This window comes from Plectropomus leopardus, chromosome 23 (genome assembly GCF_026936395.1).
Source record: "Plectropomus leopardus strain MGB_pleo_1.0 chromosome 23, ASM2693639v1, whole genome shotgun sequence".
NCBI classification, from domain to species: domain Eukaryota; kingdom Metazoa; phylum Chordata; class Actinopteri; order Perciformes; family Serranidae; genus Plectropomus; species Plectropomus leopardus.
The window spans coordinates 8,026,641-8,050,615 of NC_142198.1; the positions used below are offsets into that span (position 1 = coordinate 8,026,641).

General features: G+C 39.6%; 1 protein-coding gene and 1 long non-coding RNA gene across 3 annotated transcripts; one reads left to right on the forward strand and one right to left on the reverse strand.

Annotated features, from left to right (window-relative positions):
• Positions 1–2,076: 2,076 nt before the first annotated feature.
• LOC121962152 (protein O-GlcNAcase) lies at positions 2,077–23,766 on the forward strand. Its single transcript, XM_042512354.2, has 17 exons — positions 2,077–2,346; positions 4,423–4,474; positions 8,959–9,056; positions 10,861–10,991; positions 11,094–11,265; positions 11,369–11,467; positions 12,722–12,991; positions 15,723–15,809; positions 16,510–16,985; positions 17,078–17,252; positions 17,892–17,948; positions 18,350–18,435; positions 18,590–18,694; positions 19,240–19,331; positions 19,480–19,669; positions 20,871–21,030; positions 22,428–23,766. Exons 1-17 carry the CDS (start codon positions 2,295–2,297, stop codon positions 22,562–22,564), a joined length of 2,439 nt encoding a protein of 812 aa, XP_042368288.1. The 5' UTR covers positions 2,077–2,294; the 3' UTR covers positions 22,565–23,766.
• LOC148185632 (uncharacterized) lies at positions 2,326–19,601 on the reverse strand. Of its 2 annotated transcripts, none has more exons than XR_015775718.1 (8): positions 19,443–19,601; positions 17,060–17,224; positions 16,747–16,946; positions 16,177–16,274; positions 12,695–12,970; positions 8,596–8,665; positions 8,278–8,352; positions 2,326–2,619 (listed from the first exon to the last, which is right to left on the reverse strand). It is a non-coding gene; the product is annotated as an uncharacterized LOC148185632 (long non-coding RNA). The 2 variants fall into 2 exon arrangements; XR_015775719.1 differs by having other exon boundaries at positions 17,060–17,221; positions 19,443–19,600.
• Positions 23,767–23,975: the final 209 nt, after the last annotated feature.

Sequence of the window (23,975 nt, forward strand, 5' to 3'; positions counted from 1 at the left end):
TCAATTAAGCCATCCCATTCGCACATTCCCTACATCTCAAAAATCACCAAATAATTCAAATATTACAAATGAGGCTGTAATGAAATGGTCATTGAAAGTGATTAAAAAAGCTAATCACTCACTTGCACCCACAAACACAAAAACACACACCTTGCTCATCTTGCTTACAGGAGGACAGTGCGCATGTGCGGACTGGAGACTGGAGGCACATGCTGCCTTCAGGGCCACCGGAATAAAATAAATTATGAGAAAAAAAAACGCTGAAACGACAAACAGAAATGTAAGTGAGTAAATCGGCGATTTTATTACATGGGGGAAATGAGACAGTTGCACCAGTGAAAAAATCATCAAGATGTTGCATTTTTTCATACACTTTTTAAGCACAGAGCCTATTATAGCTCGTCACATTTACTCCATGAATGAACTATATGGATGACTGTGCGATATTGGATTTATGTTGAACGTGTATGTATAACGCTGTTGTTTGTTTTTGTTGAAAAAAAAGACAAAATATTTTTTATCTTTTTTTATTTCTTTACAAAACTATATTGTAATTTCTTAATGAAAAGAGTATTTAATGTAACCTTGCTACACTAAAAGGGAGCTTACTAGTTGCAGAAATAAACCTACTTAAGTTGCACCCTAACGCTACTTCACAGTACTAAACAAGTTAGCAAATAAGCTAAGCTAGCTCTAAGTTAGCATTAACTTAGCGTCGACGTTAGCTTACATTTACTTATGAGACATGAAGCTAAACACCAAAATAGTTCTTTAGGAGTTTGTAAAGCCTTAGACTCACATTTCTCAGCCTCAAACAGAACTTCAGCAGTATTGGACTTTGACATTGACATGAGTTAACTTCCACCAGGGTTGTGTCCATCTGCCTGTTTTTGGCCAAAATAGAAAAACACAGGTGTAACTGATTGATACCGGCTGTGTTCCATTACGTGTAGGAATAACCCAAACAAGTGAGGCAGCCCACACAATACCAAGGTCCTGACAGCAAGACACCTAAATGGAACACGGCCGTTATTTATTAACGTCACTAAACACACCTATGCTTTCTTTTTATGGTCAAATGTCTGAAAATTGTCTATTGCCCTGCATTTTTCTTTCTTATTGTTTTTTTATATGCACATGAAATTAATGAATATGTATTGAATATCACAAATCAAAGGACAAAGCAGTAATTGCACTTATTTGCTTTGTGATTTAGACTATTAGCCAATTAAGGTTCTGCCCTATTTAGACAGCTTACTCAATTTAATTGTGAAGCCTTATTTTTTTATATTATTGCTATTATACTGTTGTCTCTTTATTTCAGCATAAGCCTATTCTATTTGTTTTGATGGCACCAATGCTAGTTAGTTATACAAATTAAGTTAGGGGACTGTAATTGATTTGTCAGAGAAGGGGGTGGCTAGGGTGTGTTTGTTTTGTTTTTATTTCTTTTTCTTTTTTCTTTTTTTACACCATGATCATCTCTGGAACTACAAATATTTTTCCCCGAGCCTCCCTAGGGGACCTAAGAAAAAAATTCATGACCCTGCCTGCACCATAAATAAGCATTTTCACAGTTTTTCACTATGATACAGAGTGTGATTTGGGGTAATTCTGAGGGTATTTCACATAAATGTCTCTCCCCTAAGCCACATCACTACCACTACTACTACTACTACTACTACTACTAATAATAATAATAATAATAACAATAACAATAACAATAATAATAACAATAAATTTAATTTGCAAAGTACTTTACATTTGGAACGTACCTCAAAGTACTAATTAAAAAAACATAAGTTGCTCCCCAGTTCCTCTCCCACCCTCATCTCATAAATAACGATCAGTCCTTTATTATTTTTTTTAAATGATCAAATGTTAACCTAATGTAAAGTAATATTTAACAGCTGTAAAACATTAAGACACGTTCATATTGCAATAGCTTTACCAGTAAACTTAATAATAGGATAAACTTACAATTTCGCCGAATAAAATCAACAAACAACTTCTATTGCAGGCTCAGGCACATTTTCTGTTTTTTTTTTGTTTTGTTTTTTTGTGTGTCTTTTAAGCGCTTTACGTGAAAGCAGGATTTTCCGCCGAGTACCTGAACGCAGCACGAGAACACGAGCGTTGTAGAGAGAAGGCGAGGGGAGAGGAGGAGGAGGAGGAGGAGGAGGAGGCAGATCGAGGAGCAGCATGAAGAATATCCCCGGTATCTAAGCTAACAGACGGGGAGAGCATCTCGTCCTCCCTCGCTCGTTCGGGGACGACTGGAAGCGGAGGACAGGATGGAGGACAGGATGGAGGAGAAGAAGCAGTTTCTTTGTGGGGTGGTGGAAGGTAAGAGAGCGGCCGACTTCATAACTGACCTCCTGTAAGATCATGTGATTTTTTTTTTCTTACCTAGGGGAGACGATTCTGAACGACCACCGTTTGACCTACATTTGAGCATTGATTTACTGTAGGCGGAGGGGGCGTGGGAGTGGTAATATGAACGTATGGAGGGATGTAAAGGTCTTCATTAGATGATGTGGTGATCAGTCAGGCTTGGAGTGGAGATCAAAGAGCAGGCGGTGAAAAGGATTCAGTAATGTCTGGTTCCAGGGCTGCAGCCTAAAGAAAGGAAATACTCAGCATGATGGTTGGTGCTAATATATAGTGGTGATATTGACAGTGATGGTGGAGGTGAAGACTGAGATGTGGTCATGAGACTGGGATGATACTGTTGGGATGGCATCACAGTAGTGGAGATGCAGTGAAAGAAAATGCGATGAAGAACATTAGTGATAATGATGATGACTGAATGGAAGAAAATTTTGTAGAAGAGGACAATTTAAAACGTGCCAAAAATGAAGATGATGTTGAAAGTAATGTGGATAATTATGATGAGGACAATAATAAAGAGCAGGAGGGGAAAAACACAACACAAGCAGTGCAGATACTAATAACATAAATGGCAAAGCAGGATGCAGTCTAATTACTAAAGACAATGGTGAAAAAGAGGAAATTGATATTTGCAAGAGATGACAACCACACACACAATACAGAGAAAATATGTTACAAATATGTATCTAATTTCATGCTCCAAGAACAGATCCTGGCAAGAAAACAAAAATATTGTTTTCTGTTTATTGAAATTTGAAGGATTTCTATTTTTTCTCCCTCCAAAACACAATAACAACCTTGAATAGTGAGGAGCAGGCGATAAACCAGATGACTGCACAACTAATAAAAATATTCAATGTGAAAATTTGTAGCCTTACATATTGTGTTGAGTAGTTGTCATGGAAATGGTTGTGATTTCGTGTGATCACAAGTGGACAGAAAGGTGCCTTTCAAAACTGTTGGCAAAGGTGAGAAAAGATCGATATGCACGAAGAGCAAATGTGTCAGTCATCGTTGTATATACTGTCTGTTTTATTGCTAATTATTTGATTAATTAAATCTATGAAATACCAAACAATAATGAAAAACCACCAACAGTACAAAAACTCAAAATATCTAAGTAACACTGAGAGAAAATGTATAAAAGCAGCAAATCTCCACATTTGAGAAGGTGGAACCAGCAAATGCTTTGGCATATGTTTTTCATAAAATGACTTAAATAATTGTTTATTATTAAATTTGTTTTAATTAAATTGTTCAGCACCGGTCTGTTTGTTCACAGTCTCAACTTTAGTGCCATATGATTCTCAGAAAATCGAGTTTCACGGTCCTTTGGGGTGTTTTTACTGTGGTTATTCATATTGCAATATTGCAGCAATAGCACACACACACACACACACACACACACACACACACACACACACACAGACACAAACCCTATTTGCAACCTCTAGAACCTGTTTGTTTCCCACTCCCATGTGGTGGCATCCAACAGAGTTAATAATTAGGTTTGGCTTGGTGGGGAGCTCTCTGCAGGACACACACACGTCGTACACATGCAGACTGAAGAACACACTCCTCAGTGTGCGTACAGGAGAAAGAAGCAGTCTGGATATTTAGTGGATGAGATTTACTTCTCACTATGACCCACTTACTGTACAAACACACATTGGCGCGCACACACACGTTCAAAAAACACAAAGGAGGCAGAGGGACACTGAAGATGCTCTCGTTTCTAAAAATAGAAAATGTGATGGAGAGTGGAGCTGGAGATGAATTATGCCTCTGCCAAACACAGAGGGGATGTGACCAAGTATGGGGGCCTTGCATCGCTTTCTATGTGTGTATCTACTGTGTCCAGGAGCTGATCACTGTCCAGTTTGTGATTAATTGCAACAGAATTCGGAACGAAAAAAATAGTAGAGCTTAAGTGCCCCATGGTATGATATTGTGGATATTCAGTGACCATGCATATGTGTGTTTTAATATAAAACAGTGGGAAATTGGGCTAACATTATTTTGCCCCTGCAGGTTTCTATGGGAGGCCTTGGACTATGGACCAGAGGAAGGTTCTTTTTCAGTGGTAAGTCTGTCACCACTGTATGTGAGCACAGGTGTCCATGCATATGTCTTGTCAACCTGGTCAGAGGGGATGTTTTTTTCCTGTGGCTGCTCTTCACATAAATAGCGTGAGCTCAGGAGCCACTGACCTGACGCCTGTGGGCTGAATGCAGTCGCACGCCTCTATATCAGCGCCAGGCAGACGTGAGAGAAATCACTGGTGCAGAATGACTCTGTTGCAAAGGGTAGGCTCATCCTCAGTCCTGAGGCTCTGCCATGGATGACAGGAGGGGGAGAGTGAGGGGTAGATACTGCATTTTGTTGTGGAGAACCCCAGTAATGAGTCCTAAAACCCAGAAATTTGTTAACGTTTTAGCACCTCCGGTTCCCTCTGTTTTTCGTTAGAAGCCTGAAATAATGTCTGTGGTTAACACAAGCTTTAAAGACTTAAACGTTTTGTTCTATGACATGAAATCATCAGTTAATAGCTAATCGCAAACTTGAAAGCTTAAAAAAAGTGGCTAAATGAGAGTACATAATGTCATTACCCTTAACTGCGCAGAACATGGCTTTGCAGCCTCAGTGCAGTGGCAACACAAACATAGTGTACTTTGTTTTAGCCTTGCAATAGCTTTTCACTTCTGGCGACTGCATTTGGCTTCAGAAATCCAAAAAGAGGCGTTCATGTGTGAAGATTATCTTGCTGAACAAAATGTGTAAGTATCATGAACGTTTGTTACAGACCTGTAGTGCTATTTATCAGTCTGGATCGTTTAGGTGTGAGTTGCTGAGTGTTGGAGATATCGGCCCTAAAGATGTCTGCTTTTTCTCCAATATAATAAAACTATATAGCGTTTTAAGCACCAAAAGCTGAGTTCCCTCACTGCTCTCCACGACCTATATCTCCAACACTCAGCAGCTCACATCAAAACTATTTAGACAGATAAATAGCACTACATTTAAGATGGAAAATATTGATTTTTGATTTGGGAGTGAACTGTCCCTTTAACATTTCCTCTAGAGTCATCATCAGGACTACATGTCTGTATCTGTAATTTTTATTTCTAGGGTCAGATTGGCTATCAAGTAAAGCCTCTAGAGCTGTAGCACCAGGCTTTTTAATGTTCAGTATCTCGCAGTCTGTCCATTTAAAAACATCCAACAAGTTTAGAGGACCATGACTCACTAAAACTCTACAATAAAAGCATTGTATTGAATGAAAACTCTGGCAGACTCTGCTGCCTCATAGAGAAGAATCAGTATATTTTTATCATCCTCTTAGCCTTTACAGAGGGAAGGTTTTGCTGTGACCGTGGTTCTTTATTTAGCAGCATCTTTTTTTCCACACAGAGACCTTCACACCAGGGAGCTGCTCAGCACAACCACTCTTTAGATGTTATCCACTCATACCATTGTAGTGCAGCAATAGGCTCTCTTCTGCAACCATCATGACAATGTAAAATTTGTCAACAAAAGCCATTTAAACCAGATAAAATCAGCATCCGAGATAATCAAATATTCCATACAGTGTAGTGCTCCAAGAGACCATAAGCCAAATCAAGTCAGCAAGCTCATGAGCCAAGTCCCTCTGAATCTTGACTAAACAATACCAAGGCAGCTCCTTATTGAGACTGCCACAACAGTTACATCAACTCACGAAGACACACAAGCGCTTTCAGCTTGGATCAGCTCACAGCATTTTAATGACAGTCAACTACAGGAGATTACTAAAGCGTAATAAAGGGAAAAACACAGTCATAATGGCTTTGGGGGATCAGTAGCCTATTCATAATAATCATAATATCCATCAACATATATCTAAATATGAATTCAGAATCGCAACAGGACAAGATTTTGGTATCATAAGCAATCTAGTTTTTGTTTTTAGTCTGAATACGAGTAACCAGTTATGTTTGAGCATGCTTTAGCTGCATCCTGGTAACAATTCATGTTAAGATTAAAAACGTAACAGGACATTGGTTGAAATGTAATCTCAGAACAAATCGGCTATTGTCTGACAATTCGATTGTCGATTGGATTTTGGTTTTTTTAAGAGACTGTATAAAATAATGGATGTAGCCACAGTCACCCATTGGTTTGTGGACAGCCATTTTTGGTGTTTTTGAGACAGAGGTGACCATATATGGACGAGAGAGGGAAGCTGTGGAGGAGCGAGGGTTGGATCTGACTCACAGACAGCAGCTACGCCATCAATACAGCCTGTTACTCAAAGTGGACCCATCCTTAATTATGTGTCACTTTTAGCCTTAATATAATGTAAATGGACGAGTTATATAAATATTCAGCCCACGTACAGTTGTCATGATTGTTTTTATTCGCTATAGAGACCAAAACTGTTTTTGTACCAGGCTGTAAACATGTTAATTTGTGCTGTAAAGTTGGGCATTTTAACATGGGGGACTTTGGGGATTTACTCCCTTTGGGAGCCAGCCTCAAGTGGCCATTAGGGGAACTACAGTAACTTATCTTGATTAAATTTCATCTTTATTTGATATGTATGGTGTATATATGAGTGATGGTATCATATGAAATGAGAAGACCAAATGAGTCCAATGGTACCATCCATGTCATGCTAGCTTGTCAACCCTAACCCAAAAATAATTTTGGTGATGGAAAACACGGCATGGTCATTTCACAGTCGAGTCTCTTGATTTGATATCTGAATGAAAACGAGTTCTGTGGGTAACCTCAAGTCTCCCCTTTACACACATGGCCACTTTATGATAGTCCCGTGCAGTTTTTTGATTCCAAACCAAGACAGTCTGGTAAGAATTGCTTTGCCTTGTCATTATGGACTTTCTAACTGTTTTGTAACACAAACTAATGGAAGTGAGAACGTGATTAAAAAATGTGATTAATTGCAATTAACCATTGAAATTATGTGATTAATCGTGATTAAAAAAATGAGTCATTTGACAGCCCTACTTCATTCATATGCAGAGCTGTAGACGTCATCTCTCAACTCCATTACTGCATCTCAATTTGCCAATCAGACTGCAAACAACATGACACGGAAGAGGAAGTCTTGGCCCTGATATCTGTTATCCGGATATCTGCTTGCAACTCCAGAGCCCCAGAAATATTAGCGCTTGCCTCCAGAGGCTAAGCTGTCGTCAGACTGATAGCAGATGTGTTCTGAGATTGTAAAAACTAAAATATGACCACAGTTATAGTGGGACCTACAGTGTTTCAATGAATTCACTAATGAAGGCTCTGCCATTCCCTTTTCATGTACATTTATATTACCCCCTGTGTATACCTCGCAGTTAGTAGGGGACCAATTAATTGTTGATGGCACACTGATCTTACAAATGAGTGAAGCGACATAAATCCCTGTTGGGAGCTGTGACACAGTTTTGAAGTTCAACAACCAATAGTGACAGCCGTCTCCATCCCCGGAGATAAGTTGTTCCCTCTGCTCTCTGCTTTCATCTGCTCTTAAATATGCACACCAACTCAATAAAGCACACTGCTTCTGCTCCTATTCACGGTGTAATAAACTGTATAATATTTGTAATTAAACATACATCTGTAACTTTGAACTTCTATTGATAGTCAGATGATACTTGCTTGACTCTGAGGCTGAATTGGTCTTCGGCAGCTCGAGCGTGTGGGTTCCAGATTTATTTTTAGAGCAGCTTTTGTTAGACTCAAGTGTGGGGTGCAAGCAAAATTCATACAATGAGTGTTGCATAAGTCCGGCACATTAGGCCGGCGCATGTGTGTACAGTATGGAAATGTGTGTGTATCTGATTGTGTGTTTGAGGGAGGTAGGTTGCATCTTTGTGGAGGCGACTTACATACCATCTGTCCAGGAAATCAAGCAGGGAGCGAGAACATAGTCCACCCACAAATGACAAGGACGATGAGAGCTGGTTTCTGTCCAGAGAGAGAAAGAGAGAGAGAGAGAGAGAGAGAGACAGACAGAGAAAGAGAGCAGTATTCGTGTTATTGTGTGTGTGATGCAGCTACTGTTTCATTCCTAGTACTATGCTCTATTTATAATTCAGGAGGTCATTTCCTGTAACTGTAACATGGAGCCCCACGATCGATACAGCGGATCTGTTTCTTGCAGCTTGTTGTTTTTCTGTTTTTTTTTTATCCTCTTCCGTCTGTCCTCACCTCCCTCTCTCTGCTCCTCCTTTCAATCTCCAGGGCTCCTGTCTCACCCGTCTAAAGCTGTGGCATCAAACTGTGGAAAAAGCGATATGAAATGAATGCAATGAATATACAAAGTAATCGACTGTATTTAAAAATCAGCTGAAAAGTGATTTTCAGAATAAAGATGCACAATAAAGTGCTCACACTCAAACAAAAAAGCACATATTTTGGCGGTCAAAAAGTGCTTACATCAAGCACCGATTGAAAGAGGTTGACAAGGACCGTCTCTAATTTTTCTTCTTGTTACAGATTCACAGATTTACCAGTGAAATTACTTAAACCTTCAGTAACACATGTTACCGCCCCCATGTCTGTCTGTGCCAGGATGCAGAGTTGGGGGTTGAACACCTACCTGTACGGCCCAAAAGATGACCTCAAACACAGACTGCTGTGGAGAGAAGTCTACTCCCATGAGGAGGAGGGTAAGAACATCCCATTCATCCATCTATCATCTTTCAATAAGGAGTAAGAATCATTAGAGGCCCAATGATGCGATAATATAACAACTCTTAAGTCACGATACAATATAAATGTGATTTTAAACATTTTTCAATATACTGAGTGTTGCAACAACATATATTTCATTTTATTATTACATTTTTTTCAACTGCATATTACATTTCCAAAGAAAAACTTTGTCAACATCTGTTTTATCAAATAAGTTTTAAGTCATCTCGTCTTACTTCAGTCATTTTTATTGCAGCAAAACATATCTAGTGGACCAAAAAAGCAATTGATTTTATTATTCTAGTAAGCTATTAAAAGTTTAACTTGTATTTGAGATATCAGTAATTTAAATGCCATGTGAAATACTGCAATATTAAGATACAATTTTGTTCCCCCACCCCTACTGCCCAATCTAGCTATTCAACAATTTATCCAACCATGTGTGCATCCAAGGTTTCCTATTTATGCCTAGCAAGACTTTAAAAAGGTTTTGATTATAATTTTGAAAGATTAAAGTATGATACCCACTCACATCTTCAGACAATGTGAGTTTTTAGTCACACACTTTAAGATTTTACAGACTGGAGCAGTGTCACTATATTTGCAAGACAACAACTGGATCCCATTTGAGATTATTTCCAATTCTTTTCCTGGTGAAAACATTATGTCAAATACTTTTAAGAAATGTGACATATTAACAATTCCTTACAGTCTGCAAAAACACATAAATCTAGAAACCCACAATAAAAGTGTCATATGTCAACAGTGTTCTTGTCAGTATAATCAGTGAAGATAAACTGCATGTAGATTTTACATTTTGGATTCTGTCACCTCAACTCGCTACCAACCTCTGTTGGTTAGTTGGACTATTTGAGTGAGAAAGGTGAGTCACTTGAGGCAGACTCTCTGCAGTATTGAGACTAATTTGTTTCAGATCTGTACCAGATCTGCCCCGGGACATTTTGTCCTCAAAGAGGCTCAATATTTACTGTCCCAAATATAAAATTGCCTTGTTTGAAATTGCTGGTAAATTTATTTTTCATTACCTCCCTAAAAGGTGTCAACAAGTCTTATGTTACCCATTATATTATTTTTATAGTACCCGGGAGACTGTGTGGCGTTAGTCTGAAGGCCTGGTCATTTCGAGCCAAGCTGAATCTCCTTAGATGTCAGAAACATAATCGTAATTTCAGTATTTTTTGAAAACTCTGGCCAAACTGTCTCATTTTGTCTCCCTTTTAATTTCATATTCCATGTCATTTATCGCTTCCAGATACTGATTCTAATACTTGGGTTTGCACATTGGCCGATACCGAAACCACTGCATTAAAGAAAAATTAACAAAATCTATGTTAAACATGTCCAAATACATATAGACAATGAATCCCGCTGAAGAATAGAATAAAATGGAATAGATTTCTTTTATCCAGGGTAAAATACTGCCACATTCCTGACATTTCTCAGCTAATGTTACACTATTTAACGGAATTAAATTTTTCTTTGGTGCTTTTAAAAAACAATATTTCCCAAGTCGCTGTATACCACAACTTTCTGCTTGCAGCTTTGAAATGCAAAGAAGAATTGGATTCTGGGAAAACCAGTTTTATCTGAGTGTGAAACTACTATTAAGTTTATCAATAAATTACTTGGTATCAGATGGGCCCACTTGTTTACTGGCCGGTCTAGCATTTTAGGCAGTATCGAAGGCTTTTTCGATACTAGCATTGGCATTGGAACAACTTCGTTTCAAATTTAAGATTTATCTCCTCCTGCTCTCAGGTCAGTTACGTACTCTCATAAAGGAGGCTCAGTCAAGAGGCCTGAGGTTTGTTTACGCCCTCTCTCCTGGTCAGGACATCGTCTTCTCTTCTTCCTGTGACCTGACACTCCTAAAGCGCAAGCTGAGACAGGTATGTGACACAACAAGGCACTGAACACTGCAGGAATGTAACATTTTATGAGCTTTTCTTTTTCTCTCTCACGTACAACCTCTTTTTCTTCTCTCTCTCCAGGTGTCAGACCTAGGTTGCCAGGCATTTGCCATTCTGTTTGATGACATCGACCACTCCATGTGTCAGGCTGACAGCGAGGCCTTTTCTTCATTCGCTCATGCTCAGGTCACTGTAACCAATGAGATCTATCGGTACTTGGGGGAACCACCTGTCTTCCTTTTCTGCCCCACAGGTAGGCGTGCTGAACTGAGTTGAATCTGAATGTCTTTAATCTAAAGAATCTTATAAAACTTGACAGATCTGATGAAATGTACCTCTGTTTGTCTCCCCTGTAGAGTACTGTGGATCTCTGTGTTCTCCCAGTGTATCAAAGTCTCCCTACCTGCAGACTGTTGGAGAGGACCTGCTGCCAAACATAACAGTGATATGGACAGGTGAAACGCAAACACGTCTCAGCATAAATATGAAATCTAAAAATGATTCATGATAACGTAATTTGTAGAAATCAAACATTTTGACTGTTTTCTTTACCGCTGTATAATAAGGCTGTATTCCTGCAGACATAAACCAGTCACTTTCTTGTTTTCTGTTTCTCAGCCTCATTAGCTGACCTGCCATCTCTTGGCTAATAACAGCACATACTGACAAATGCAAATGGCATGTAAATAAGTGCCGGCACGATTCCACCAACAACCTCCAAAAGACCAAAAAACAATTTCACATCCGCCCACACCATATGGAAATATAGTGCTCATGTACACAAATTATCTACTCTCTTTTAGGTTAATTTTTAAAAATAATTTGCTAATTTTATTTTTTCACATTAGAAGCTTTTCATTGGTGATATGTCATGGTAAGCTACAGCATTTATGCTTGTTTTTCACTTTCCGTGTCAACATTACAGCACAGGAAAGCAAACTGCTGTTTATATAACCAAATATGATGGCAGGATCATGTTTCACAAATGATTTTTCCTTGAAAATTAAATTGTGAACCCTCTGGGGCTCCAGCGTGTTCATGCATGGGTTACACTGCTTGTTTTAGAAAATAAAAAGTGTCAAGATTAAGCCAGGAGGAAACAATGTCATGCTGCAAACAGTTTACATAAATAAATGTTACTGCATTTGCATATACTAGTCAACATCAGCAACATAATGCCTGATGTCCAAACTACCAATAAATTCCATTTCCAAAGACAGCATACAATGGATTACTTCACTGATTCACTAGAATTAGCCAGAAAAGAGGATACAACTCAGACAATTACACAAAAATTACTAACAGTAAATAAGAAATCTATACTTAAGGACAACCCGACTTGTGCATTAAGCATAACTAAGCCTCATTTATTCTACTGCTGAAACTTATTGTAGAATCAGCTTCTAATAAAAGCATCATTTTTCTATTTTCTCTTGTCATGTGGCACCAACTTAAAAAGTATTAGGGTCTTTTTACTGCATAGACATCCTGGTTTTATTAAAATGCCATATTTCCAGCAGCTTAGTACTTGTAAAATTCAGATTCTGATTTTGTTGCAGTAATAACAGTAAAAGTAATTCTTCCACCCCTGCTGGTATGTCTGAAAAGGCCTTAGGAATAAGCAGAGAATAACTTCATTTCAGTCTCCTCTTGTCTCAGATTTGGATTTGTGTTTATCAAACCTTTTCCGTTCACTCTTGGTCCCACAGGAAGTAAGGTCATCTCCAGGAAACTGTCTGTAGACTGCCTGGCTGAGGTGGAGTCCGTCCTCCAGCGCCCGCCGCTCATCTGGGACAACCTGCACGCTAATGACTACGACTCCAGACGTCTCTTCCTGGGACCTTTTAAGGGCCGGGAGCCTCAGCTGAGGAGCCATCTTCGAGGCCTGTTACTCAACCCCAACTGCGAGTTCGAAGCCAATTACATCCCTCTGCATTCACTGGGGAGCTGGTACCGAGCTGGAAAAGAGGAGAGGAAAGGTGAGGGGATCGGTGGAGGGAAGGATGGAGCAGAAAGAATTAATGAGCAGCTGGAAGGAAAGAGGAAGTAGCAGTGATGAGACAGGAGATGTCCCGAGTTAATAAACTAATATTAGCTCCAACAGACAAGAGACATGTACAGTTAGTCCCATTGCTTCCTGTCGAAATGTCTAATAAGCCAGTGTTGCTTGGCAACTAACACAATTTCATGTGATATTATTTAAAAAATAATTTAACTTGTAGGAATTAAAGCTCCATCTGTTGTCCTGGACAAAGTTACTCAATAAGTCTTCAGTTGTTGTTACACTGGATAAAAATAGTTCCCTAAAACTGAGTTGCACAAGAAAAGATTGCTTTTATTGTCCCTTGGGAAATTTGTCTTAGACAACAGGCTGCAACATAAAAATACATAGTGTGGCAACAGACATAAAGTGCATTCAAATACCTGTAACACAGCCCCTTATTTTACATTCTCTTAATGTCCTGAATTTTAGGAGATTTACTGACAGAAAGATGAAGGAGTTGTTGTATCTATTCAGGTATCTCTTCCTGCATTTAATTGGAATCCCATTGCCACAAATTTCATCAACAATCATCAACCTTCAAAGCAAAGTGCATCTATTCACACAACTAGTTGAGATATCATAGCTCCCTGATGCAATCATATTTCACAAAAAGTGCATATATTACGAACTGTAGACTGTGAAACTTTGTGCTACAGCTCTTAGATAGCGGAGCTGTAAAAGCTCTTGCATCACCTTAATTTGACATTTGGTTTAAATGTGTTGCTTTTAATTTACTGTGATAATATAATACATGAGAACAGCGCCAGAGAAAGAAAGCAGAAACAAGGGAGTTGGATAAAAAAAATGTTGGAGAGAAAACCACTGTAGCGTGTAATGTTCTGAAGACGGGTGGCGAGAGGTGGTGATGGAGGAATAATTGCGTGGTGTGATGAAGGAAGAAACGAGAGGAGAGGAACGTCCCTCTGTGGAGGAGAACCAAGGCGGAGGGCTGGAGGAGAAATGGGCTTTAAGGGAGGGGAAGAGGAAAGAGATGAAGGGCAGGCTGAGGCCTGTGATGTGGATGGAAATGGAAGAGGAATTTTAATGATTACAAGAGATGGAAGGGGATGGGGGAGTGAGTGGGTAGTATGTGAAGTAATTACAGGATCCAGTCTTTTTGTGTGTGAACGATCTAACTTTATGGATAGTGGCGCAGACCAAATTAGGCTAATATTACATAAAAGCAGTACGTGTCTTATTCCTGGAGTTGGAAAATTTTAAGTTAGAGTAGGATCAGTTTAGATGAAACATGTAATTGTGTTTTTATATTTGCATTTAAGCATGGAGCTGAAGTTGATGTCAGCTCGATGTTTTATGATGTATGACACTAGACACTGTAAAGCAGTGTTAGTTGGTAAAGATTGCATTTTTATGTCTCTACGCTGGAGCTAGCCATGGCTGGAGGCATTATGTTTTTGGGTTGTCCCTTCGTCCATCCCATTATTGTGAACCTGATAGCTAAAGAACACTTCTTCAAATTAGGCACAAACATCCACTTGGACTCAACGATAACCTGATTAGATTTTAGTGGTCATAGGTCCAGGTCAAGGTGACCTTGTCTGTCTCATTCTTGTGAATGCGATATGTCAAGAATGCCCTCAGGAAAGTTCTTTAAATTTGCCATAAATTTCCAATTAGACACAACAATGAAGTGATTATATTTTTGTGGTCATAGGTCAAAAGTCAAGTAATTGTGACCTCTTTTGTCCCATTCTTTCAAGAATGCCTGAAAGGAATTTCTTTAAGTTTACTCTAACGTCCACTTGGACTCAAGAATGAACTGATTAGAATTTGGTGGTTGAAGGTCAAAGGTGAAGGTTACTGTGACTTCACAAAGCATGTTTTGGGCCATAACTCAAGAATTCGTATGCTAATTTTGACAACATTTCACACAAATGTCAAACAGGATAAAATATTTAAGTAATGACATTTTTATATCTAAAATGACAAAAGGTCAACTTCACATCATAATGATCTGCTAAAACAATTTTCTGGCCATTACTCAATATCATATCTCAGGACCAGAGGGGGAGATATTTGGTTAGATGCTGAATTGGTACTGGTCAGTAATTGGTACTTTTTATACTTTATTTTCCTGAAAAACCAAAATAAATATAACAGAGAAAAAAAAGATACCGAATGAATGACACTGTTCTGGAGACTGTGCTGATTGTATAGCTCTCCTGTGCTGTGGGGGAAGATGAGTATGAAGCAGACGTGTTCACAGGCATGATTATAAAATGTAACTGCATCTTGGCTGGTTTACATAGGCATACAAACGCGAATTTGCAATTTTGTTGCATTCTTTGTGGCTTTTTTTTTTTTGGTGCTATATTTTCCTCATTTCCTCTGATCATTTTCCAAACAGAGACATAATAATGCTTTATCTCCAGCTTACATACAGTAGGCTATATTTGAAAACAACAGTTTCAGATGTCATGTTTTAGTGTTAGTCCTTTAGAAGATAAAAGTTGTGTATCTTATTTTCAAGTCATGCATAAATGTTACACATAATGTAGAGGTATGACTGGTGTGGGGGGAGGTTTGTCCATATAAATATGTCCAAAGACTGAGGACTGTGAGAGTGGTTCTCTGTACTGTGTGTTGTATGAATATGAGTAATTTAGAATCCTCTTATATAATACAACCATGCTTTTATGTTCTAGATGAGGAGTGTGAATACTGTCCTGATAGAGCTCTGTCTGCTGCACTTCATGACTGGATGGAAGAACTCAACCAACCACTACAAGCAGGTAAAGTATTATATATGTATATATGTGTGTCCACATTAACTGGACTCAAACAATTAACTTCTCAGTCATATTCATGACCTCTGAGTGGATAAATTAAATCAGTGTATACCTTAACTGCAACATTTCTGCACCGTTGACCACAAACTGAAATTTTGAAGGTGGCCTAAAAATGTCTTTTGGCCACAGTATTACATTTGTTAATAATCTCTAATGTTTTTATTTAAATACATGTCTGTTACGCCAGTATCAATTGCTGAGTGGGGTAACACAGTTGTGGTGGAGAGTTAAAAACCGGTCTGTCTATGGCAACATTTACAAGAAAAAACTAATGCAGACATGCAGAGTTAACACATTTTCCATCACTCACCACAAAACAGACTCATTGTCTTCAACTCATTGGTTTGTGAAGCAGCCTCTGTTTTTTTCCCGGTTTCTGCTAGCATTGCGGGTAAAGTTTGATGATTGCTGAACAAACAAAGAAAAGAGCAATGACTACAAATGATGAAACTTCAAAAACAAGTCTACATCTAAAGAAACAAAAACAATTGCCAACTGATTGATTTGGATCTCTGAGAAACGAGAACTAGAACCACATCTGCAATTACCACTTATCGCCATAGGTGCTGCCAAAGCAAATGAAACTGAGATCTTAAAAATTAGAACTTTAATAACATAACCTATTTTTTAAAAATTATTTCAGGTCGACAGAGCTCACGAGCAGACCAGCGTTCCTCTGCTACAACAACTCGCTGCAAAACTCCTGACAGATCCGACTACCCTTCCACCTTTCGCGGATCTTCCGCCGTGGCCAAGCTTCCTGTTTTCCCCCTGAACTCCAGCTCACCTCCAACGTCACCTACTAAGGTCAAGGGGGAGACCGACGGACGTGATGGTGAAAGAAGGAGGTCAAACCAGCCTAGTCAACCCAATCACCAACCTCCAGGATCCAGGCCTGGTGCACCCTCTGTTGGAGGCAGGGGACAGAAGGCCCAGGGTCAGGGGCTCTGTGCTGGGAAGGGCCTGCTAAGTGAGTCCCAGGTGCGGCTGCTGGTTGGTCTTTATTATCTACCCCACGAGCATGGCCCATCTGCCCAGAAACTGCTGCAGGACCTGACCTGGCTGAAAGCAAACTGCCACCTGGTCAGCGCAAACAGCAAAAAGACAACGCCTCAGAAGGTCAGTGTGGGTTTTGTGCAGATTTCTTGTTAAATTGTGGCGTGCACGATTCTTAATGTGAGTGTTTTACATACTTGTGTGTGTGTCCTTAGATTGACGAGTGGCGTGGCCGTTCCTCCAGGGTCCTGTCTTTGTGTGAAGACATAGCACAGCTCCACTGCAGCGTGGTGGGTGGGGCCAACAGGGCAGTGCTCTACGACCTTTACCCTTATGTGTGGGACCTGAGGAACACGGCTCTGCTGGCAAAAGCATTCATATGCTGGCTGGGTGAGTGGAAAGAGAAGCAGGGAACTATGGGAATACAGAGTGTATAATATATAAAATAGAATTACATAGCTTGGCTTGGTATGCTTGGCTATATTTTCATATTGTGTATTGTATATTTCATATTGTATATATAAGTATATCTTATAGTACATTTTCTTATAGTTTTATATAGCACAGTATAGTATATGATGGTTTGATATAGTATAGTGTAGTATAGTACAGTATATTATAGCATAGTTTTGTATAGTTTCTTAAAGTGTAGAATGATCTAATGACATGTTTGACAAAATACCCCAATATTGTAGGACTAGATACTGGTACTTCCATAAAATATGTACATAATGCGATTTTTAATAAATAATCAGCAGTAATTTGGATATTATAACTGAAAAGGCCAATAATAGAGCAGCTAGAACAGTCTGGTAAGTTAAGAAAATTAAATAACTTTACTTAATGCAGCTTTTAAAACCAGGAAAAGACTACAGAGATCTAACACAACATCTATTCTCCTATCATGATATTAGCCTAATGCCCAGCCCTACTTTAGTATAGTATTGTAGCTCTATATTGTAACATAGTACCCTATGACACTATGCACTATAATCTAATGATGTAACCCTGCTCACCTGTCTCACTCAGATGGACGAGTGTTGAGCGACAGCTCCACGCTGGGCACCTGGAGGAACTGCTTCCACTGTGAGTAGGCACAACCTTAAACTCTTTATATATTCATTTCCCCGACTTAACTAACTGCAAGTAGCCTCTGCTGCACAAATCATTCTTATCTAGAGTAAATTCAGTCTGAAAGATTCCCACTATTAACATCCAATCATTATATCTCAGCACAAGCTCAGTGGAGCTCAGCAGATAATAGTGTGGCAAGGACTGAACCACCAGTTACGCTTCAAATATTTATAGCACCAGCATGAAAAAAGAAGATAATTTCAGCCCACATCTCTCGTGTAGCTGTCATGCTGTAAAACACTGAACTTTTATGCCGGCATGTATATTTAAAGCTGATTTAACTGAGCCTTCGTTTTCCATCGGCCCTGACCACATCATGTCCCCTGACTGCGATTGGTTCTTGTCTGTGGTAGGGTGCGGTAAGACCACAGGGGCAGACCTACTGGGAGTGGAGTCAGAGCCATGGGCGTTCAAAGGGGGTGTGTCTGGGGAAGTGCAGGTAGGGTGTGAGTTATGTTATTTTGATTAGATGTTGCTAATCAATCCTTTTTAAAATTTAAGTTTGTGACACTGAATTTCAATCTTTCTGTAACTGCCTGCCTGTAACTTCTGTCTGTTCGCTCACGTGTGTGCGTGCGTGCATGTGTGTGTAGATGCTTCTCCCAATAGGCAGCAGCAGTGAACTCTTCACTCATCCTCCTCCTCTCTTCCCTACCTCTCGTCTCTACAACATCAGGCCCTACCACAGCAAGGACAAGGTGAGAGAATTCACTCCCACACGTTATTGTTTCGCACATAACGCCAGGATAATTCATGGAATATCAGTACAAAAGATGTAGCAGGATTTAGGGTCAAAACCACGTTTAAGAAAACATGACAAATCAATCTACCTTGTACCTTGTTCACAATACAGTACGCACTATCACTTTATCACCTGCAAAATGTAAGCATAGCTGCTGTGGAAACCGCACTATTTGTCTTTAGAATAAAAATAAAACTTGGAACGAACCAGGAAGGAAGGACATTTTTAGATTGTGCATACACTCTGACTTAGTAATGGAAAGTCATGGAAGATTTATGGAATTTTCAGCCAGTGTCACAGTACGATCCTTATATGGAGAAATGCTGCAAAATTAAACAGTTTTTAAAGGATTCAGATCGTTCAGTCACCTGTAGATTTTTAGTCCAACACATGCAATTGGGAAACATGTGGCCAAATAGACTGGGGCATGAAACTACAGAATTATAATATTTTCTTTCAAAGATATTCAATGATAATGATAATCATTTTACGTGTGTGTAGTTGGAGTTATATCGGATGGTGCGCCAACTCCACCTGAGGACTCAGGGCGGCCAAGAGTCCACCTCTGCTCATCCAGATGTTATAGGAGACAGGTGTGTGTGTGTGTGTGTAAGAGCGATAAAGAGGAGAGCGTAATCCTCTACACTGCAAAAAACATTTTCATGCTAAATATTAATCATATCAGAATACTAGTTTGTACTCACATATTTGTCAAATAGTAATGTCTTCTCATTTCCACAGATGTCTTGGGCCGTGCCTGGCACTGTGCCCGGAGTACAGTTTCATCCTGGAGGACGAGCTGGGTGTGTGTGGCTGCGTGTTGGGCATCTTGGATGTGCGCTCCTTTGCCAAGAGGTGCCAGGCCAGCTGGATGCCTGCCATGAGAGACAAATACCCGCCTAAAGGGGGCAACACACACCCCAACACGCAGGTAAGTATTTCATTAAACTTGGCATATAAATTCATAACTATTGTGTCATTCTGAAGAGCGCAGCAGTGTAACACAGCTAAAAACAAAGAGTTATAGACACACTCAACTGAATTTATGCACAGAGATGTTTCAACATACCTGCAGTTGCACCATCTGGATCCTTCTGTGATGCACTAGTGGGAGGTAGGTGGCATACACAGGTAAACAAAACCAAAGACACACACTCATACACACAGACTGGACTCAAGATTTCATTTAAATTATTTTTTGAGCCACTTGATTGATAAGACATATTGAATTATTTTTGATAAGTACACAATTGTGAATATAGAACACTCACAGTGAAGTATAGTGGAAGTAGAGAATGCCCTTGATTACAGCGTCACTGTTACTCATCATGACAAACAGTTGAGCGATCTCAGGCACAGAGCCAAACAGAGCAGCAGGGACAGTCAGTCCCTGACATTTTAGGAGGACTTATCTGCCCACTCTGCGCGTCACGCTGCACACTGACTCTCCCACTGTGAATGACTGTCATTCACAGTGCAGCTACAGGTGTGTGAAGGTGGAAGCGTTTTCATGGCATCTGTTTCTGCTTTATTAGATGTGGGAATATAGCAGCAGTATTTGATACAGTAAATTACACATTTTCTGTGACTTATTCCCTCCGTCCTATCGCTGACTGTGCCTTATTATTTGCTTTATGACCTGAAGACTAGGAAGAGAAAACCTCTCTGCTTGCAAGTTCTATGCCAGGAAAAACTGCATACTGGCTTCTCTGACAGGAAGTACATTAGTATAATCATACTGGTCTACGTCTACAAAATAAAAGCTGCTGATACAGCGCAGACTGTTGCTAAAACATTAAAAGTATGCTAAAATAAATTTGTTGTGATTTGAATTTTTGCTAAGTAGTCTTTATACTTTGTTTTTATGTAATTTGTGGTTAGATTTCTCAGTAACTTGAAAGTCTAATGAGGTTTTACAAGGCACGCTAAGTAAAAAATGGTCCATTAGTATCACCTAGTGGCTGCTGTTGGAAACTACAACAACATGGGAATATGCTTGGCACATGCTGTGCCTCAACCATCCATCTAACAAGCACTGACAAAAAAGTCCCAAAATTTAAGATGGTTAGGACAAAGCTCCTTTGGCAACACATTGTGAGAGTGTCCTTGCATCTGTGCTTTACTCTGTGTAGGACCTGATCCAGCTGATGGAGGAGGACCAGGGAGAATACCCAGACTCTCTCCTCTATCACTTCCCCTCTCAGCTGCGACTGGACGCCCTGCCTGAGCTGGTGGACATCAGCGTCAGCCGGACACTGCTCACCGCCCTGCTCACTGCACTTAAGGCCAACGGTAAGCATGGATTGATTACTGAACACGCCGATTGTGCACATCCTGACTTGCAAAAAGTCAGTGATCCCGTACTGGCCAGAAAGAGAAAAAAAATTACACCTGAGAGATTCAAAATAACTACAATGAGAAACAAAATGTCCACAAAGAGACATGAACCCCATAAAGATGTTTAATGACTAAATAATGATGCAAAACCACCAGTCAGTCTGTGGCTCTTGCTCCTGTGTAGGAGAGGTGGTGGGGCCCTTTCCATACCTGTGCCCAGGGGCCACTTGTCTTCGCTTATGATGGTTAAGACAGGGTGTTGAGTTAGTGTATTGGTGTGTCTTGTTTTAAACTGAGGTAAAGCATCATGAACCATCACCTCTGACAAAGTGAAGGTATATGGTTCAACAAGACGTGAAAAATATTTACATACCTTGTTTCAGTTCGTCAAACGCTTCTCTGGAGGACTTTTGTAGATAGTAACATCAGTGTTCACCAGTTTGAGGCTGTAAGAGGAGCAGAAAAATATGCGCGGTTGAAGCAGTGTTGTAATACAACATTAATGTGAACACATTCACGTTCAAGTTCATTAAAATGTTTTCACACCATAAAAGTCAATAGTTTAATTTTGGCAGATGCTATCAGCTATTTGGTGGCTATTTACACCAGGGTGTAGCTTTATTCCTGAGCTTTCTATCAAATGACATTAACACTAATGAGTCTATTCAGCTATTCGGGCAAAGTTTATGTACACAGTGTGCATTCAGCAGCTCCTCCTTAAAACTGAAAACAAGTCAACTCTGTAAAAATAATGAACAAACATTGACTCTCACAGGATTCTCAGTCCTGCCTATTGTGTGAAAGTCCTGAGCTTAACCCATTCATCCACATCTTACTCTCTCCACTGACTGTATTGCCTTTTATACATCATCTGACTTTTCTGGCAGTACATTTGAGTTTTTCCCTGTAATTTACCACTTTAATCTCAGAGAATGGGCAAGATTGACTATTAAAACCTTCACACTGACCACCTCTGATCTTACCACTTTAGCATGACGAGTATTAGCCAATCACAGCACACAGCGGTATCTATAATAAGGTGTTGTAGTAGGTGTAAGTAGCCAAATAGCTGAAGCTAGGGTGCAAATAGACACTCGTAAATATATATATTTAACATATGTACTTGTGGTGGAGCTGATGTTTATCCTGGATTTTGAAATTCTGTGTTTTTAAACATTTGAATGACATTCTACCTCAGACTAACAGGTTGTGTGTGGTTCATTATTTTTCAGTGAACCCCTGACTCTACTTATTGCATATGAGTATAAGTTTGTGTATTTTTGTATGCAGCTAGAGAGCAAGATTGTGATTTAACAGTTTAAAAAAAACACGTTTCATAACCATGTGTGCAGGTTCTCAGGGTGTGTTCTGTGAGGTGCAGCCAACAGACCGTCAGAGGCTGGAGTTCTTGACCAAACTGGGCTTCCTGGAGATCCTGAGAGGAGAAGCTAGGAGCAGAGAGGGAGTGGTGCTGGGGAGGCTGCTCTGAAAATAAACACACAAACACTCACACACATACACATACACACCACCATAAACACATAAAGACGATGTATCTGCTATATGGGTGCAAGTACCCATACAGCAGATACAGAGAAGCGCTTATACACACAGAAAGGTGTTAGAAACACAGTACGCACAGTACAGTGTAGAGACGGCTAAACTCTGCAAAGACACGGGATGTGCATTTTCTCCTGCAAGAGAGAAAAACTTCTTTAAGGGACAATCCTGGATTCCTTTGAGTCTGTGTGGCAGCAGTAATGGGGATGAACCCAGAGATTTCTGAGGGATTTAGAAAATATAAAATAAGCTTTGAGTTGAAACCTTCAGCAGAGCCGTGCTAATCTTTCCTCGGATTCCACCCCTTCGCTACGGATTACAAGAGTTAGTCAAGTTACAAGAAAGTCAACAGCAGAATAGTTTGAGACGGGAGCAGAGCAGGAGATCACAGCTGTGTGTGGCACATGTCAAGCTAATCAATAGTTTTATATTTTACATGAGCAATGGATCACATGACTTGTTGCATGTGAAAGGGGATCATCCAACTCTGGGAGTTCTCTCTGCATTTTAGCATCGTTCAGCTCTTGTTTTAGTTTTCTGACCCACTCTTTGCAGCTTAATTTAACAAGTCTATGAAAGCAAATAATATTTTCCAAAATTTCTAGCGATTCCTTTAATCTGACTAAGAATAATCCCCTCAATTAAGCTGTTTCAATCGATCTTGTGCTCTGCTCCCTCTGTTTTGCTCATAAACGATAATTTTATTCCTAATAGTTAGGTTTGTTGTTTTCTAGCTTCTGTCCTGTTGGTTAAAAAAAGTCAGCTGACAGCAGGCTAGACCCAGGCACAGCGTCACTGTTTACACTTGATTAGATTAGGTGAATGTTTACATGCATGAAGAACAAAACATTGTGGGAAAAACAAACATTCACAAAGTAGGATTACATCAACGCAAAAACACATTTATAATTTCAATAGGATGCTCTAACATGGCGACATTATTGAAGATTTTTTCCCATTGGACTTTTCTCAACCATTACAGCTATAAAGACTTAGGAGAAACCAGAACAAAATGCAAGTGCATGCATGCTAAAATACATCAGAAATAGAAAAAACAAGTAAAATCATCAAGTTTTTTATAGATTGTGCATGAAAACCATCATGCAGACATACAAGGTACAAACACACACACACACACACACACACACACATACACACACACTTATCTGAAGTTTACACTGGGTTCAATTGGATATAAGAGATACCTCTTCCTCATGTCATCGTCAGATACTGTAAACATCACATGTGAGCATGTATGGTGTCTGTGTGTGTGATACCGATTAAGACAGCCATGTCATTCTGCCTTTATTCTGAACCATAACGAACACAACCATACATGC

Excerpts from the sequence above, each read along its gene's own strand:
- LOC121962152 (XM_042512354.2), top strand. The coding sequence starts at position 2,295 with ATGGAGGACAGGATGGAGGAGAAGAAGCAGTTTCTTTGTGGGGTGGTG. Across the intron at positions 11,266-11,368 it reads CTTCCTTTTCTGCCCCACAG|AGTACTGTGGATCTCTGTGT; the intron begins GTAGGCGTGCTG and ends TCTCCCCTGTAG. Across the intron at positions 21,031-22,427 it reads CACTGCACTTAAGGCCAACG|GTTCTCAGGGTGTGTTCTGT; the intron begins GTAAGCATGGAT and ends CCATGTGTGCAG.